At 47.3% G+C, this 20,153-nt stretch overlaps 1 protein-coding gene across 1 annotated transcript in view; it reads right to left on the reverse strand.

The window, feature by feature from the left end:
- The window catches only part of CFTR (CF transmembrane conductance regulator), a 1,176,514-nt gene that overhangs the window by 743,295 nt on the left and 413,066 nt on the right, over positions 1-20,153 (reverse strand). The window contains exons 5-6 of the mRNA XM_078674337.1: positions 15,070-15,159; positions 13,163-13,326 (exon numbers count right to left, since the gene is read on the reverse strand). Of these exons, the coding sequence (XP_078530463.1) occupies positions 13,163-13,326; positions 15,070-15,159 (254 nt within the window). The remainder of the gene's footprint in view (positions 1-13,162; positions 13,327-15,069; positions 15,160-20,153) is intronic.

The following is a 20,153-nucleotide window of genomic DNA, read 5'->3' on the forward strand; positions in this document are numbered from 1 at the left end:
TGCTTTTTATGGTGGCATGTTTGAATACGAATAAGACTTTCATCAACCTAAACAGCTTCAGCATTACTCGGGCACTGAGAGAAACACGTGACTGACTAGCAGAATTTTCTGCTAGGGCTTTCATGCTCCTCTGTCTTGGATCACAGACCAAGTTTAAAAGAGGTCATATTTTACTGTCATGCTTTCTGAGTTTATATTTCAGTGATAGCAGTAACTAGCACATACCTTTCAGCGTAATAATGACTGCCTCTTAGAATGTAATGGGACTGAAGACAGTGGGATTGCTTTCTCTGACATCATTAAAGCATGTGAATAATTTGCAAGAATTCTAATGAAAGTCGATAAAGCCAGTAGCAGTGTTACGCCATTTCTGCTAATGTTTAACCTCCGAATTATAGATAGAAAAGGGATGCTCGGGACAAGAGAATAATGCACAAACTAAAGATTAGCTTTGGCATTCTTTCGCAGAACATCCCGCTGTACTTGCAGCAGAGCAGGACTTCCCCAGGACTTCCTCATGCTAAATGTTCCCCTTTTTTTACGGTATTCCAGACGAGGAAAATGCAAGACAATCCAAGAACAGACAAGACATATTCCACGTTTAGGATTTTCATGCGCGGCTCCTTGGTCTTGAAAAATAGACCATCACAGTATTTAAAATAACCAGGTTCTAGTCTGGCAGGAGGTTCAAGCATCCTTTAATTCTAGGCAAATCACTTAGGGCCCGATGTAGGTGGCAAATACCGGTCCGAAACGCCCAAATTCGTCCGTTTCCGACCGGTATTTGGCATCTTGAGATGTAGGGGGCCAGATTTTACAGATTCTGTAAATTTACCGAATCGGTAAATTTACAGAATCAGTAAAATACCGAATCGGTATTTTTACCGATTCGGTACGATTCGGTATCTTCCAGATGTAGGTGGGACTCTTCTGAGTCCCACAGGCCTTTAGGAGTCGGTATTTTACCACCCAATCCAATTGGGTGGTGAAATACCGAATCCAGGTGTGCATGCACATCTGTGCATGCACACCTGTGCCATGTGACACACAGACATGCCCTTAGGGCACACATGCCTGTAATTGGGGTGCCAGAGGGTGTCAAAGTGACACCCCCTGCACCCTTGCAAGAATAGGTAATTACCGAATCGGTAAATACCGATTCGGTATTCCACATTGATTCCTATGGGCTTCAAGGCCCATAGGAATCAATGGGGGATACCGATTCGGTATTTACAGAATCGGTAAATACCGAATCTTACAGATTCGGTATTTACCGAATCAGAATTACCTACATTTCCCCCCCCCTCTAATTTACCACTTCTTAAATAACGAATCGGTATGATTCGGTATTTTAGAAGTGGTAAATTAGATTTACCTACATCGGGCCCTTAGTCTTCTCCTGCCTAAAAAAGCAAGTATTTGCAATGCAATATGCCTCCCATTACTGAAAGTTTGAGCTTTTGGTGTTGCATTATTATTTGCAACGCCAATAGGTCAAACTTTCCCTAATGGGAGACCTATTGCATTGCAAATGCTTGTTTTAAAAGACCACATCCCTAAACACAGACATAGCAGTGGTACACATTAAAAAAAAAATAACATAAAAAACAGCAGATAAGAAATTCACATTTTCCGGTTATTTAAAAAAATAAACCAGGTATTTTATTTTCCCAACTTACTTGATGTGTGTGGAGTTCAGAGACAGTCCAGGCTCCTCTTGCAGGCCCCAGTACAGAGAAAAGAGAAGAGCTGTAAAGGAGGGGCTGGGGACCTTTGGGCAGGCACGGAGAACAATTTCCAGGAGAGGCTGGTGGGACTGGGTCAGCTGAAGGCCTCTGCTACAGTGGCCAAACGTCCCCCTATTTAGGTCTCGCCTACGCAGCGCACATGCGCTAAATAGGAAAGAGACCTTTAGCCATAGATTCCCCTTTTGAGGCAAAAACGTGCACGTGTTGCATTGCTTTGAATAGCAACGCGTTCACGTTTGGCGACTCCCTTGTGGGAGCGAGCAGTGCCATCTGGTAGCAATTATCGTGCTCGCTCCCGCAAGGGAAACGTGCCTGCTCTCGGCCCACACTCCCCCCACCCCCTACTTGCGCGAGGCATGCGCGCATGTTTTTTAAGATCCGGAGCCCGGAATGCTCGCTAAGAGGAAAGGCTTGAGGGGTGGATGGAGTGAGTCTCATTGTAGATGGCATCTCCACCGCGAGATGGCAGCATGGTACGGTTCGATGGCAGTAAGTGTGTAGGGGTACTAGAGGAAAGAAGACCCTGACATGTATATCCAGAATGTCTCTCCTTGTGACAAACAAAGGGTCTTAGGAAGCATGGGGCGTTCAGTGAGCGGTAAGGCTACAGGGGTCACAAGCGGACTGGACCTTGGGAGGCCGCCCTGTTCAGAAAGATTCGGCTACCACCCGTCCCTTCCAGATGTCTTCATAGACTAGCACAAGCATCTCTGCTGCTCCACACAGCCAGCGTGACCCTCGTTATCCAGTGCCTACATGTTCCCAGCCGCCCACCCTCTCAAATATTTGGGCTGTATACGCCTAACCCGCTCTGTGCTGGTCACTACCATCCTGACAGATTGACATCAATCAACACACCTTTGACCCGCCAGTCGTGACTGCACATCATTGAGCTCCCTGCACCGGAACCTCTTTTTGGCTACTCTGGGTCTAGGGCCCGTCAGTGAGTGTAACTACAGAAAGTAAACCATGTTTATTGTTCCTGTTTCTACTGCCGCCATTATGACCCATGCATACCAGGGATAATTAGTATCAAGTGCACCAAGGAGCAAGCCAGATATGCCGTCCACTTTGTACTCTGGCTTGTTTGTGCATAGACCTGTGCTGGCCTCCACGGAGCCTGCCTGCGCTGCGCCTGTTCTCTGCACCTACCCGTGTTTATGGCCCTACCTTTGAGGCTGTGCGTTGCCAGTTCCTGTCAGTGTCTACCAGTGTGCGCCTAACGGTTCCCATGAGCGAGGCACACCTGCATCAACAATTGCCACTTTATAAATCATATTGGAAATAAGGAAATTGCGCTTTATAAAAACGGACCAGCACATTTGCTGTTATGCCAATGTATCAATGTGTTATTGATTTGATGGGTATGGCAGATAGTGTAGTGGAGGTGGGGATGGAATACACCTCAATGGGCATTTAATTATTTCAGTATGGATACACATAGGACTATATTTTATCGGGGTCTGGTGGCTTAGTAGTTAGAGGTTCAAATTCTGGCAGGTCACTCAGCCTTTCAACCTTTTGGGGTAGCTAAAATAAGTACCATTGAGTTGGTTAAGAATAAACATCTGTTATTCAGCGTCAAGATACCCTTTGGTGAACATTCACTTTGCAAATACACGTTATGTTCATATTATGTTAATTGGAAATTCTTATTTAATGTGAATAGGCTTAATTGGTGTAAACTGGCCATTAAACCATGGGGTTTTTACACATAATCCGGATATTATTTTTTTACCATGTTTAAAAAATTGTGACGGTTTGAATGTCTCTCTTCAGTGAGTGCATCCCATAGAGGGTTAGCTACATTTATAGGGAAAGTCCTGCAAACAGAGATGCATTGCTGCCAAATTGATATAGAAGGTCTTTTTGTCCTGGGTATATTGTTTAATTAGTAAAGAATTAATGACTATAGTAAGTGTAGACTCCCCTATAAAGGAGATCCCGACCTGGTAACAGATCTTTTCCAATTACTCTTATCACAACATGGCAAAATAATTATTGGTCCTAAAGGCGAGACCTAATGGCTATGCCAATGCTTGTTTTCAGTTGTGGCTGGCTGGAGAGTAGATTTACAGCAAGTCAAAAAGTCCTCAGTGAAGCCCTTTTCTTCTTTCCCAGGTGGCATCTGTCAGTCTGTGTGAGCCCAAAAATAAAGGGCAGGGGAGGTCAAGGGAGAGACATCAAAGTATCCTGATGTGACCATTGTATTGGTCACAGTGGGGGCAGGCAGGCAGCGTCCTCACTAAGGGGTCCATTAGGATGTCGGGCGGATTTCCTCCGCCAGGCTGGCGGTGGCTACCGCCAGCCTGGCGGAGGAAATCCGCCCGACATCCACAGCCCAAATCCCCCCGCCATATTAGTATGGCGGGGTGGACCGCGGCGGTGAGAAACACCGCCCGCATGTTTACCGCCCCGGTCGCCTGGCGGCCGGGGCGGAAAACGAGTAACATGGTGGCGGTGTCTGTTAGACACCGCCCGCCATATTACAATGGGCTTACACCAATGCATTTCCGTGGCGGCAATGCCGCCGCAGAAAGGCATGCGGAGACTCCCTGCGGGGGCCCGTTGCGGGCCCCCTGGGAGTCCCTGGCTTGGGGGGTTGCACATGTGGGGTACCTATGGTACCCCCCCACATTTCAAAGTGCATCATGGCAGGCACCGCGTGGTGCCTGTCATGTTGCACTTAGAAATGCACAACGTGCACGTTTAACAAGGTGGCGGGCGGAGATTACTGCTCCGGCCGCCGCAATGGCAACAATACAGGATGCGCCCGCCTGTGTGGCGGGCGCATCCTAATGCACATTTCGGGACCTCCACCATCCTAATGGCCCCTAAAATGAGGTGTGAATCAGGGGCTCAGGGCAGCAGCAGGGCCATCAGAGGTAGCTATTTTCGCGCTGTGCTAAGACTGATGGCCCTTTCAGATTCACTTTGCAGGCCCTTAGACACAGAGGGGAAGGGGAGGAGGTTAGGTGCACTGCAGAGGCCTTACTCGATGTGCACGGTGCACCACACAGGCTGAAAAATAAAGTTGGAATTTTAAAGTAGGGCTATTCCTGCAGTCCCAGTGCGCGTTTATAAAACAAAGAAGTAGGGGAACGGACTAACATGATTTTTAAAGGTAGGGGCATGCTGTGCCCTTCTGATCTCGCCCACATCTAACACTTATGTGAACTACTTATGGAGCTCCTGATCGAGGGCCTTTGAGCGTCATATTTGCCTCGCTACGAGCTTGTCACTGGAGGCAATTGAGAACTCGCCTAATCACACTGGCGGAGGAGCCCTGGGGAAGGTTTTGGTGGCCTCGGACTCTCCGTCACTCTGCAGATTTGAAGCCATGAGTGGTGTGGAACAGGGGCGTAACACAGGCCCCCATAGCCCCTGCGGTGCGGGGGGCCTCAAGCTCCAGGGGGCCCCATCAGCACAGCACTCTGGCTGCAGGGCTCCTGATTGAGCCCAGAGGGGGGCCCGAGCTGCCTTGCAGGGAGCCCCCCTCAAGGTTCGTTACGCCAGTGGTGTGGAACATTTGGGACTGTTGAACCGGCCGTTGGGGGCGAACTCTGAGCAGAACAGCCTCCCAGTGGAGTTGCCTCTTTATCTTCTGGGGGTTTGCCCTGGGGGGCACGGATGGGACTCAACGAACTCTCCTCCTACCACTCTATGGGACCAATTTTCGGTTTTTTACCTGCTTTGAGTCATAATGCAGCCAGAGGACAATTATAACAAGCTTCACCAACAGCCAGAGCTGCTTGCTACTACTAGAGGCTCCGGGGTTTCCTTGGAGGTTTGATGGACTTTTGGTGTCACAACAGTCCCATGCCCTATGAGATTTGCAGATTGTTCTGTGCAGTGAGTGCTTACCCCTCTTGACTTCCTGTGCCAGAACACTTTGCTAGGGGCGGAGAGGGTTTGTTAACACTCCACTGGAGTCCTTCTGTTATTTACTCCCCGCGCCAGCTCCTTGTGAGCACAGGGACAGTGTGGAAAGCCTGCGGCTACAGTTATGTTCTGGAGAGACTCCCTTACTTTTCCCATTGGGCTCCAAGGCAGTCTACATTGTCTAATGGTATTGAATTAGGGGGATCTTCTTTGGGTGGAGCTTGAGGGAGTGAGGCCGGTTCCAGGGCTCCCCTGCTGACTCCCTATCCCTGGCGGGGACGGACCTGTCGCACTTGCCCTGTCCTTTGTTGAATTACTCTGTGCAAATAGTTGCTGCATTAATATCCCCCATACTCCAGCCGTGCCCCCCAGGAGCAAAGCCAACAAGGACCCGGACTCGGCCTCATCTAGAGATAATCCGGTAACTTCTCTATGATCTAAAACTAGCACGCAGACGCAGGACGCCCCCACACCTTCAGCGTCTGCTCCATACCAAGCAGGACTGGGAGTGCCGATTAAACAGGCCTTCATGGTGTCCTTCCTCCAAGAGAACAAGGATGGAATTGGCTCCCTCAGGCAAGATTTCAAAGCTGGCCTTCAGGACATCCTCTGGGAGGTCACGGAGATAGGCGAGAGGGTGGATGACCTCGAGCTCACAATAGATGCTAGATCCGAAGACCATGAGAGCTTGTGGAAAAGAATGACAGAGCTCGAGGACCAAAACATCAGCATGCAGTTGATGCAAGAAGATTTGGAAAATCTCAGTAGGCGAAACAAGCTATGTATTAGAGGTGTCCCACTGGGAACAGAGGGCAAAGACATCATGGCTTATATAGCTGACCTCCTACATGAGATCCGAGATGGAGAAGGGGTGTCCCCCCCTATGCTAGACAGAGCTCACTGTGTGCAGGTTCCTCGTAATTGACCTGATTTCACCCCACACATCCTCACAAGGGTACACTTCTTTGCAGAAAAGGGAGGCTATCTTGAGAAAGACTCAAGGGGGTCAAAGATATTTCTTACAATTGTCTTTGGATACAGAGTTTCCAAGACTTGGCCCCAGCTACTCTGAAAAGGCATAAGGAATTTAAAGTAGTCAGAGATAAGCTCCGGGATCTTAATATCAAATATCAATGGGGCCATCCCTTTGCTCTGCCGGTCACCTGAGAGGGAAAGCGGCGAGCTCTCCAATCGTTGACAGAAGCGAAAAAGCTCATACAACTCCCGATTGAACCTCTCTACTTCCCGGGAACGTCCCGGAGGGCCCTTACGCCCAGATTGGTCAATGGTCACACCACTAAAATACAGATGACATCTTCAAAAGTAAGACTCATCTCAAGCCAAACAGGAAATTATTAGCCTATTCAGGGCCTTGAGTGACTCCTCTCCGCCATCCCGCTCGCCGGCCCACACGGAATAATATGACCTTAAAGGGCTTCTTCTCTTGGTGTCTTGCTGGAGCTTGTGCTATCAGGACTTTGGTCATACCGCTTAGGTCCTTTCCCCTAATTGACTCTGCCCAGCTGGTATTTGGTCAAAAGACGTCACATGATGGTACTACCACTCCATCTCCAGGAAGGCGCTCGCTACTGAGAAAGTCCCCTGAGCAATGACACTCCTTGAGCTGTTGCCGGCAGCATCGACGGCGCCCCGGCGGTGGAAGGGTTTTAATGCTGATCCTGCACGAATACAGGTGTTTGGATGCGGAGGCCCACAAGATACCTTGCACTAGCCATCCCCCTTCTCTTCAGGGTCCTCTTAGAAAGTGACTTTTCCAGAATGGCCTGTCCTCTGGACCATGGGCTTTTCCTCATGGCCTCTGACAAAGTTTGGCTCAGTTGGCCATGTACTTTAGTGTTCTTTGTTTTATTCTTTTTCTATTCTTTCTTTCTCCTTTTACTGCTGCGCTGCTAATGGGGAGATGGGGACTGGCTTCTGGCGCTTTTGAGCCTTTGGGATACCCTGGGAGATATCTAGCAAATATGGTGGCATTGGAGCGGCTCTGGAATCTACTGCTGTGCTACAGCGAGAGTATAGGGAGGCTAGTGACTCCGCCATGCAGGCCTAGTGGTTGCTGTGGGCGAATGAATTGTTCAGAATGGCTCTGACTGATCCTGTGAAGTTTCTCTCTTTGAACGTAAAGGGGCTCAACTCTCCCAATAAAAGGCACCGAGTTTGGCGGTAACTACTTCGGCAAGACCCCGACATCATATTTCTCCAAGAGACGCACCTGCTTTACTCGGACACTCATCTCATGACTCACCTCAAATATCCCTGACAATTCTGGGCTTGTGCCCCTACTAAAACGGGAGGTGTGGCGGTTTTCCCTAAAGCCGGTAGGGGTGTCCAAAATGCTAGGGCTACAAAAGATGAGATGGGGCGATTTTAAAGATCCAAATATCCTGGGGGAGGGGATCCTTGATGCTCGTGAACATTTATGCCCCCAATCAGAATCATGATACATACTTACGCATCTCCTAGATATTTTATATCCGAGGGATTACTCCTTTATTTGTTTCTGATTCATATCCCAGCGGGACTGGGAGTATCCCTTGAAAAACCCTCACTCTCTATTTTGTTTAAAAATACATACTTACGCACCCACCTCCATGATCTCCTTCACTCTGTCACCATACCAATTATTCTTGGAGGGGGGATTTAAACTTGGTCTGGAACCCGGAATGGTATTGCTCAGCACCGGCCCCCCATAATACAGGAGCAATGTCGGGCAATTTTAAAAATGCTATCACGGACCTCGGACTAATAAACACATGGAGATACCTACACCCAGACTCTAAAGACTACTCCTTCTACTCCCACGTACATCGTTCATACTCCCGTATCGACTATTACTTTCTTTCTTTAGCATTATTAAACGTGCTTGCCGCTGCTGAGATCTCTGACATCTCTTTGTCAGATCATGTGCATTTATCGATATCTCTACAATCTCCTAGGCCTCATGCAGAGGCTATCCCCAGGTGGAGGCCCCGCCCCAGGTCCTACGTGACCCTGTTGATATAGCTGACATCTGTAAGGAGATCTAGGCCTTTTTATGGTGAATGACCTCACGGACACTTCTGAAGCTACTAGGTGGGATGGTTTTAAAGCTACCATCCGTGGGGTTATTTCTACTATTTCAATTGCGAGAACCTGTGAATCCCGTCTTGTAGAGAATACACTAGCCGTGGACATTAAAACATTAGAACGATGGGATCACCTTCAACCATCCCTTCGTAATAAGAGACTACTTGCAGAGGCACGGGGTCAACTACGTCTACAGCATACTAATAAGGCAGAGAGACTGCTGTTTGCCCTTAATCAGAAATTCTATGTGGTTGGGGACAAGGTGGGGACTTGTCTCGCACGACGTCTTCGAGCTCAGAACACAAGGGCACATATAGCCAAAATGAAACAATGTTGCCAGTGTGCACACGTGTTTCTGGAATATTCAACTCAAGTTCATAAAGGTAAACACAATCATATTTTCCTCCACGCCTGGTGCCAAGTCCCCAGGCAACCGGTGCATAATTGTGTACAAGTCTGTAGGAGGAACACCTTCCCACTGGCAGGAGCACAATACCAGTAACAAAGTCAATTGACTTTGTTACTGGTATTGTGCTCCCGCCAGTGGGAAGGTGTTCCTCCTCAGACTTGTACACACATATATCCAAACTTCCTTGATGCTGAGAAAGCCTATGATCGGGTGGACTGGCGCTTTGTTCCGGAAGTTCTGAGGAAGGTGGGTCTGGGCACGATGAAGATCTCTAGATTGATAGCCTCTTACACACATCCTACTATCCGCATCCGGTTTAATACTGCCTTGCTGCTTTCATCCCGATTCATCGCTGTACCAGACAGGGATTCCCTCTGTCCCCCCTGTTATTTGCCATTGTGGTGGAACCCCTTGCAATTGCTATTAGACGTCATCCTGAAATCCAGGGTATTCCTCCTGGAGGATATGATCACAAAGTTTCCCTCTTTGCAGATGACTAGCTGATTTCTCTTCCCTCCCCGCCCTCCTCTCTTCCAGCGTTAACTACACTTCTACGATCTTTCGAGATAGCGTCGGGATTCCGAATCAATCTAGCTAAATCTCATGCCCTCAACCTCACCCTACTGGCCTCAGAAGTTCGGGACCTAGAAGGTTTACTCCCGCTCCAGTGGAAAGACAAGTCGATCAGATACTTAGGATTAGACTTGATCCCCTTGTTTTCATCTTGGACATCGATTAACTGGCCTAGATATAGGGGGGCGATACAAGAGGAATTATGTAGATGGAAAGCTCTCCCTCTTGCATGGCTGGGGCGTATTAATGCTATTAAAATGTTACTTCTTCCGAAGATTTTGTATTTATTCCAATCCTGTCCCACTCCGGTCCCTCAGGCTGACATCCTTTCACTCCAACGTGACTTCACCTCTTTGATATGGGGGCGGTCGCTCCCACGTTTTTCTAATAAGCTCTTGATGTTGCCTCTGGACTGAGGTGGGCTTGCGTGCCCCAATCTTTTGGAATACCATTGGGCCTGCCATCTTCGGTATATTTCAGAATGGGTGGTCGGTGAGAGTGAGAAACATTATTTCCATATGGACCGGGCGGTTCCCTGCAGGCCCTTGTAGGATCTGGCTTGTCTCTCTCGTGGTGCTCGACCCCGTAGTGCCTACATTGCTACCCCTACTAAAACTGTTCTGGAGATTTGGGATAAGTTGGTGTTTTCTCGTGGTCTAACTACTTTCCCTTCCCCTAACAACCCCATTGTGCGTAATCCTATGTCCCCCCTGCATTGCAACCTCGGGGGTTTGGCGCATGTTCTGATGGCGTATGTCGTGTCATCCAAAACTTGTTTCAAGGTGGCAAACTCCTCTCTTTTGATCAATGCAAACAATTCTTCCACCTTACAGAGGGTGCTAGAATGCAATACTATCAACTACAACATTGGTTACTCGCTCAGGCCTATGCCCAAGGAGCCACCAGAAAACTCAAAGACTTTGAAACTCTAGTGCATCAATTTGCTGGGTCGAGGGGACTGATCTCTCGCACTTACACTGTCTTGCAACACTCACATCAGCCCCTGCCTCATACCTACCAAAAGCAATGGAATACTGACTTAGGGGAAGACATAGCTCCAGAATCTTGGGCCCGGTTATGGCAAGATATCCCGAAACTATATCAAAGCATACCGCAGCGCGAATCAGCGTACAAGCTTATGTTACTTTGGTACTTTACCCTGGTCCGACTTCACCAGATGCTACAAAATTTCCCCTCGACCTGTTGGAGATGTCAGGCAGACAGAGGGGACTTTCTACATATTTGGTGGTGCTGCCCGAGCCTTAAAATGTTTTGGAAAGAGATTCTCAGTCATATAAGGGATGTAGTGGGTTTCCCTATCCCCTCCTCTCCAATGGCCATCATACTAGGCATTAGACCCCCGACAATGATGGCCATGAAGTATACAGACTGGAGGTTGATATTACAGATGTTGGGTACAGCCAGGCAATCCATAGCTCTATTTTCGAGAGAAAAAATCACCCGCCCAGTGGCCACTTGGTTCCTCCGTTTGTGGCATGTTCTAGCCATTGAATTGCTCAATGCACGTATCAACCACGCAGATGCCAAATTCACCCGTGTCTGGCAGCCCCTAATACGACACCTTTTTATTATGGAGCACTCTCGATTGCTTCCCCCTAGGATACGAGCACCTCAGCTGTTTGATGACTCCCTTGAACCTTATGTGAGGGGCCATCAACAAGATTCCCCTGAACCAACATCTTTGTAGAAGAGGCCTCACCTTTCCCTTTACGCCAGGACCTCTGACCCCCTCCAACCACAGGTTATCCTTAATGCAGCTCCCCTTGCTCCCCCACTGGGCTGCGCGGTTTGTTCCTTTCTTTCTTTACCTGTTCTTCTCCTTTCTTCTTTCCTATTGTTTACGGTGAGCTATGTGCCCCTGGTATGGCTCAATTTGGAATATTAGTTTGTCTAGTGTATGAGCAGGCTATCCTACAGATTGCTTTATTTAAACTTTTCCGTGCTCATGACGAGCTGAGCTCGTTATGAGGCACGGTGCTCCGGTGCTCATGACGAGCTGAGCTCGTCATGAGCCGTGGAAATCTCACACGCGGGGATAATTCCCCTGCTGTGCTGAGCGTTCCACGGGAACGGGTGTGATCATGGTCATGACGAGCTGAGATCGTCATGAGCACACGAGCACTGTGCCTCATGACGAGCTGAGCGGGGGAATTACCCCCGCTGCGAAGGGGTTAAATCACCTAATGATGTTGGTTGGGAAAGTCCTCATAAGATCTCAGCGATGTCTAATGCCTTCCCTGTGTCTTTCCCGAACTGTGAAAGAAGCCTTTTAACCGTAACAGGGTCAGTAGCACATTGTTTTGCTTTTTGCTTTATTTCTTCTCACTTCCTTTGAAGTTAGGGTGAGTCTACGGCACTGACTCCTTTATTTCCGTTTTATCTGAAATGTTCTGACATCCAAATTGAGTAATGATGTTCTTTTTATGTCTTTTTGGTGAGGCTACATAGGCTTCACTGTGTGTTACGTTTTCAATAAATAGATTTGAAACAAAAAAATGCATGGCTTTCCTTCATGTCCAAATTTTATTAATTGGATTTTTAATTACTAATTCATGCATGCTGGCTGCACAATGAAAAATCATTGCAAGCTACGGCTCAGTTGATGACAGAAATGATGTTATATTAATTTAGTATATCGGCCTTCAGTACATACACTTATTCTCATATTTATTTTTTCCCACTAAAATGTACTCTTTTTTATTTCAATGATTAGTTTCTTAGCAAAAACCTTGGGCCCTCTAAATGAATGACCCTTTGCTTAATTCAGTATTTTATCAAGTTTTTAAAAATGAATAGCTTTGTGGGCTCAACCATGGGTTTCAAAGCTTCGCCCCCATAAACTGCAAGTAGGTAGGGGCTGTCAACCTACACACTGCAATAAGGTAGACACTGTCAAAATAGGAAATATTAAAAACTGCTTAAAAAATTGCAAAACCGGTGGTAAATGTTCTTTTTCCCCAACCCTGATTGTTTCGAAAGCTGAAATAAAGACCCTCTTACTACAACTAATCTCTAGTCGTTGCAGGTTTTAGTTACAAAAATGCATTCTTGTGCAGCACTTTTTCCCACTTAAAGAAGCCCAGATTTTAACTATTTTCACAGGCTCCTCCTGGTAAATCACAAACCCTGGGTACCATATTAAATAGTAACATGTGCAAAAAGGGGCACACATTTCCACTGGGTATGTCCTGCAGGAAAAGAAGTTGTGAAGGCTTAGGAGCAAACTACCCCAAATGTCGAAACAAGAGTTTAGCACGGCGGGAATAACCTTCAGAGCTTAAAGGGTTTGAAAATGCAGCAGGGGATTTTTTTGTTCATACAACATACAATAATTAGTCTCCATCACTTCCAACAGTTTAATTGTTTGAACCTCCAACACCTAGCAGTATGCTTTAAAGAAAGTCCATATTTTCACAATAAGAGAGAGGTTAAAAGTGTCTGTCACCTGTATTTCATCATCTTTCGTCCAAGCCAGGCCTGGAAAAAGGCCATTAGCACCAGCAAGCCAAGTCCACAGAATGCCGAGGCTTGGAGCTGATCCCATAGCAGCCCCATCAGCAGCAGCACTTGCAGCGGTGCGATCCACACAAAGTGAGCCAGCGCCAGACCCTGCAAAAAGTACGAACAAACAATCAAACTTTACTGAAGCGCGCGAAAGCCTCCCACAACGAGCCGCGAAGTGAGCTACTTGCAAAACATGGCGTCCAGTCTGAAGGAGCGTTGTGAAATCAACATGCAGCCAAGGACATTAACAGAAGCGGGTTTGTTCTCCTTAGCACACAGCCACCCAAGTGAGAATTGGAAAGGGCACATAGCAATGTGTATCCACATTCTGCACATACAGTTTGATTCTCCCAGAGGTCAAAGTTGACTTGGCAGATGTCTTCGGTTCCACCAGTTATATTTGCAGCATACTTAGATCAATCAACGAGAGCCGGCGCACAAAGAATTTGATTGAGTGCTTACGAAAGGTGTTTATATAAAGTCACTAAGGAAATACTCTGCCTAGCAACCAACTCAGCTCACCAGTCGTGTCCATTGTGTAGCAGTGGTGCATGTTTTACAGGACTAAGGATCCCTCCACTTAATGCAGACCAACATACACGTGAAGATGCAGAGACAGACTGTAGGAACGTTGTAGTAGGTGCAGGCATCTGTGTCATATTTAACTCAATTCATGAAAATATTGAAAACAACAAATGCAGGTAAACAACGAAGGAGGTGTATTGTGTTTTGTTTAGTAATTGCTGAGATAAATTAGGCAATAGAGCTTGTGTGAAGGGTCACCCTGTCACTGACAGGCCAATTTATTTTTAGATGTCCCTGCTCCACGCACCACTCTCAATCTTACTGGACATGCTCGTTTTTCAATGCTTTTATTTTAATCCTGTGCACATCTTTTTGAGGTTTAACCAAAATATAATTAACTATTCCAATAAGGCAGTCCCCCATATTAGAATGGTAAATCATAAATGATTGGCAGGCATCTTGAAATGGGTTTCCCTTAATAACAAAAGAAATGTCCTAGATTGCCAACCATAAATGTGCCTGAGTCTTGATACCTGAGTTTGCATGCCTTTGCCAACAAGCACTGGCAAAGCCAATAGTTCTGTTTTTAAGCCTTGACAGTGCTTTTACAGTGAATCATTTATTTTTAACTACCATTTTACAGGTCTGTGTGGTTATCTCAGACACCAGATAATATCAGCACACTGAGCCTGCAGCTCAGAGTGCTTTAGAGCATGCATATCCGGGCAATGATTACAAGACTGACTTCCGTACTATAGTGAAGCAACATGAACATATTTCTTCTCCTTATTCCCAAAGTATCACATCTTCTCTGTGTTGTAGGCCGAAGTATTAACTACTATAAAGGCCGAAATCATATCATAAAACTCTGTTCTGCTTGATGCTTTGCATGAAGTTTTGATCTTTTTAAGCCTCAAGTTGTGCTTATGATGAAAATAAAGCTAACAACTTTGACTACAAGTAAAGGAATAAAAGACTTCGAAGCAGCAAAACAGGCAAGTGAAAAAACAAATGAATATTTGAATGCACTGCATCTGATATATAGCATACGATTCACTGCACATGTTCCCATGTCGTTTTTATTTGCTTTTCCTTCATTCGAGATTCATTGGGCATATTTGTTGTGTGCACGAGGCCCAAGGGGCTTCAGGACGCTTTATAGACGTCAACGCCTTATAGACAAATGATATAGAGCAGGCAGGAGAGATATATACAACTGTATCAACTGTTCAATGGGTTATCCGTAAACGTTGTTTCACATGATTTGCTGTGTTAACAGTTTTAATTGGAACATGCAGAGTTACCTGGGGAACAACAACCTACCTCGTCAAATTTGTTCAGATTGTTAGAAAGGAGACTAACAAGTTGTCCAGTGCTTATTTTATCGAGGACCCGGCTCGAGAGTTTCAAAGTCTGTAAAATAGAAGATGCACATGAGTGAAAATTAGCATCACAGTAAATTAATAAGTGCATTTCAGTTTCTTTTCATTAAAAAATATGAACGATGGTTGGGTTTTGCAGGTGATTAAAATAAAAATGTTCCAAGAACCTAAACAACCACGAACTGCGTCACTCCAGGTGCTTTTTCGTCATAACAAAATCATATTTTATTTCCAATCCAGTATTAATTCCTAAATGTTGTATGAATAGTCCCCACTAAGAAGGGGGGGGGGGTAGAGAACGTTCTATATCTGCATGCACTGCAACGACGTAAGTACTTTTCATTTCATTAGTTCCTTTCTTAGCAAACCCTAAATGTCAAATGCATTTCAAGGTTAGCCCATCCGAGGCCATTGGTGGGCACGGTGCCCGTTCAGTCATGAGAATCACTGCACTCACACAGTGTCACAACTGACAAAAGACAGAGAGCTCACACAAGAGTACTTACAGATTAGGACCAACCTCCAATGCTTGGCTGGTCTGAGGTGAAATCAGATAACAGCTAGGGGTGTCAGTTTTTAAAAGACATTTTCGGCTGGTAGGGATTTTCTAGTGCAGGGAAGAAAAAAAGGCCCATATAGAAGGCTGAAGGAACCGCTGTAATCTCGGAGATCATTATGCTCCCTGGGGACATGGGGCAAGCCTCAGTGAAGGGACAAGCATTAGGGGTTGGTTGGGCAAGAAAAAGTCAGTGGAAGCAATGGATCTGATGGGACAGTCGGGTGATCATTCCACTGGTATTATCAGGGGTGGCCCCTCCATTAGAGCGGTGTTGTGCCCCCCACGCCCCCTGCTACCACCCTCAAATAAAAATGGGGTTTAAACCCGTTTTATTGTTTTATTTTAATCCCCCTGGACCCTCTGACGAGTCTTGGGGGGGACGGGGGTCAGGGGGATAACACTGTGGTGAGGGAATGGTAGTGCACTTCCTTCACTGCACATGACGGTTGAACCCGCTGTCTCAGAACAGCCAAACCGTCATGTGCAGTGAATCTCTCTCCAGCACCAGCTACGTTGCTGGGGCTGGAGCAGGGGCGGCCTTAGGCATGTGCAAGCTGTGCACCTGCACAGGGCCACCAAACCCCAGGGGCCACCACGCCAATATATATCCTTAATATAATAATCCTCTGAGGATGGATACATATTTGCAAGGAGGCCCCTGGCAGGGATTTGCCGGCCTCCGGCTCTGTTCCACTTCCAAACACCCTGAATCCCCCCCCCCCCCTTCACTGGCCTCCGCACTCCACCCCGTCCGGACCCCCTCTTCCGTGGCCCCCTACCTACGCTCCCTGTCCAGGGCCTCCATGAGCCTAGAGCCGCCCCTGACTGGAGAGAGCAGGCACAGACTCCCAGTCTGCCTGGGAGCGCAAAGTCCCAGTACTCAGGCCAATCCTGACACTGCTTTGATGCAGCGTCAGGATTGGCCGCAGTGCATTCTAGGAGCCTGTGCCCAGAAGAAGCTTGGAGGAGCGCGATGCAGCGGTGATGACCAGGTACGTTTTTTTAAAATTCATATTTAGTTCCCCCTGCGCCCCCCCCCCCCCTCTACAGCTTTCTCTTCCGTCCCACTCCATCCCTTTGGCAGAGGACGGGCCGCTGCTGGGTATCATCCTGTGGTGCACCGCTACCCTCGTGTGGTTTTGAAGTTCTTTGGAAGCTTACAATATATGCAAGGGTCTATTAGTGCAATCCTGGCCCTACCAGGGGTAAAGGCAGGACTGATTTGTTGGTGACATTTGGAATCTATAAAGACCCGTTTAAAAATCTATGAGACAGGCAAGAGCTACTGGGCTACCGTGGGGGTTAAGAGCTTTTTGTCCTGCTTCCCCAGGACCTGACCTAATACGGATCCTGAACAGCTGGGCCAAGTACTATCCCTTCAGCAGTGATTCTCAGTGGAGCATGGGTCAAGCAGTCCAAGGCTTCTCGGGGGGAGAAAGGTGCAAGGTAAGCAAAGGTGCAGGGCTCAAAATACAAACAGCAACCCCAATAACTTGTCTAGTTTAATACTTACTTTTGGTAAGAAAAAAGTATTTATTACATAGGATCAGGGCCGGACTGGCCGTAGCGGGCACCAGGCAATCTCCCGGTGCGCCGCACTGGTAGGGGGCCGGTTTGGGACCCCTGGGGGCCTTTTTTGTTACAGGGACATGTTTGCAGCATAGCTGCAAAATCGACCATGTAACAAAATCGGCCGAAAGCCAGCCCTGGCAAAGAGCTCAGCGGCACCCACAACTCCTGGGGGGTGGGGGCCGGCCAAGCACTTTGCCAGGGCCGGTTTTGGTTCCCAGTCCGGCCCTGCATAGGATATAATACAGTACAAGAAATAAGACACACGAAAACCTTGCAGTCTAAGCACCCTGACTAGGCAGTGTCACCTGGTCCTCCCCCTCTCTTCTCAATACTAAGTAACGTGTTCCTGGCAGGTTACTTAAGGTGACCCCACAGGTGCTGCCGCACTAGCAATGTAAGAAAGTCTCACTTTTGTCCTGAAAGTTCAGCTTGCTGTGGCACAAATACTCTGAGTTCATGCAAGTTTCAAAAGACCTGCCAGCCCTTCTGCTCTTCTATCCATCTGCAGTCTGAAGTGTTCAGGAGCCGAGGTGCATCTTATAGGAGCTTGCAGAAGTGGTCGTAGTCATCACCAGCTTCCAGGTACAGCAGACAGATGTTCCTCTGCAGTTCATGCAGGTAAGGTGATGTAGAGGGACTTTGGCTTCTGAGCTCTGATTGTCACAGCGACTCCTGCGATGTGGGTGATGGTCCTAACAGTCCTAGTGGCCCCTTGCTGACATAGAAGGGTCATGGACATAGGCACTGGCTCCAATGTCATCGGCTGTACTGAGCGACATCAACAATGCTCCTAGTGGCCCTCTCCTTTCAGATGGGGTTCACAGGCAAGGGGAACTGCCACAGTGGTTTCACTTCAATGCGCGACTGCCCTATATTTCATTGTGGCTCCCAAGGGCATCACCAACTTCCACAATAGGGCAGACAGCTCTCTCTCATACAATGATCTCAACTGGAGGAGTGCCTCACACTTCACTCACTGGGGTATACTTGCCAGGATCCCTGTTGGCCCTCACTCCGTCCAGGCCCTCTCTCTTCCTCCTCCTCACAGGAAACACTGATCTTGGCAGGCAGGCAAAAGGCTGGTGCTCCAAGTACAGAGCAAGTGTTCTTGGTATCCTGGGTAATGTCCCTTCACCCAGCTGGGAGACTAGCAGTCCTGGTGTCAGCAACTCTAAGTTGTGGTGAAGTTGTCTATGCTGATAAATAATTTGTTGGATTCTGGCTCTCAATTTTATACTGTTCTCTTAGACACTAGATTTTATTTAGTGTCTGTTCATTTGAAATTCTTGTTGTGAATGTTGAGTCCTTTGAAGTGCCCACTGCTCTCTCCTGGTTCTTGTCAGATGGCACACTGCCCCAAGAAAAGTGTGGCACCAATTATTGATGGTCCAACAACATTGGCCAAGGATATGGCTTCAGAGTCACACCTGGGTGTCATCCTCACTGATGTATTGCTAACAAAGGTTCAAAAGTTTAGGCCTCCCCTCTTTTATAATTCTGTGCTCCTGTAGTGCGTACCTTATATAACCCACCATCTACTCTGAACACAGTGCCCAGGTCCCACTGATCAGCGCCATTCCTAAATCATTAAAGCCTTTGATGTGAACAGAGGATGTTTAACTCCTCTCCCTTCAGTGTTTCTCCTTCCCAGTATACAAAATTGTGAGTAATCCACATCTCCTAAGTCTACATTCCACACCGTCAACCCACTGGGCTCCCCAAAATGGAGCTCCCAGGCCTCTATGTTAAGTACCACACTCAGGCACATGCAACACAGCATGCAATCGCAGTCACACACTGTAAGGCAATACATAATTTCACCATGTAGACCAAGGCAAGTTAAATGTACAGCACAGGCAAATCGACATAGCAGAGTATGGCAGGAGGAATCGCTACACCACACCACTCAATTATGGGACAGAGTTGGCATTACAAATCTGGGAAACATATGGCGGAGGACACAAGTGTTCGTTTTAAGACGTTCAAACTCATTTCACCCTGTCCCGATCGAAATCCATAAATATGTACAGCTTTGCAATGCCCTAGATAGTCACCTAACTGAGACAACAGACCTACACGAACACAGCTACTTGAGGCAATGCTCCTGATGCGTCCATTGACTAAGGGCGCTATACCCAAAATATGCTGTACGCTTGCCCTTGATACATTTATGACTATCAAACTGAAATAAGAGAAATGGCTCCGCCCTCTTGATGACACTGATTTGAAGAATGCCTGCATGGCCACCCTGGGAAATTGCCATTTCCTCTCGCCTTCGATTGATCCAGCTGAACTCCTTGTATGTCACCTATCTCACACCCTATTGTCGTTGGCATGTGGGCAAGATTCTCCAACCCACCTGCTTTTGATGCACCCTTGCAGATGCAGAGTTCTTTCATATGGTTTGGTTGTGCTCCAGAGTTGCCGGTGTTAGCGGGGAATTGAGTGGGTACTGGCCGAGTCCTGGAACAAACAGAAGATCTATTGCCCAGAGTAGCCCTTTCGGGTATATTAGAAGGCCTGGATGGGTCCTGGGGTGAACGTATTCTGGAGGTGGTGGCCACAATGGCCGTCAACAGAGATAATGTACACAATTGGAAGTACCCCCACCCCCTACCTTATCGGACTGGCATTCAGGGAAGATTGGGATGCAAAGCTGGAACAGCCAATTTACCAAGCCAGAGATTGCCCCAGAAACATTCTAGGATCTAGGGTAAATAGCGGGCGTACTATGGGCTAAATGGTGTCTGAATGCTTATTCGATTTATAGGATACGGATTCAGGATGTCTTGATTCGAGTTGTACATAGATGCCAGAACTGCAGTCATGTTTACCTGTTTGCTTACCTTATGCAAAAATCAATAAAGTTGATTTTTCAAAAAAATGCTCAGCAG

This window comes from Lissotriton helveticus, chromosome 1_1, assembly GCF_964261635.1.
Source record: "Lissotriton helveticus chromosome 1_1, aLisHel1.1, whole genome shotgun sequence".
In the NCBI taxonomy this organism is placed as follows: Eukaryota; Metazoa; Chordata; class Amphibia; order Caudata; family Salamandridae; genus Lissotriton; species Lissotriton helveticus.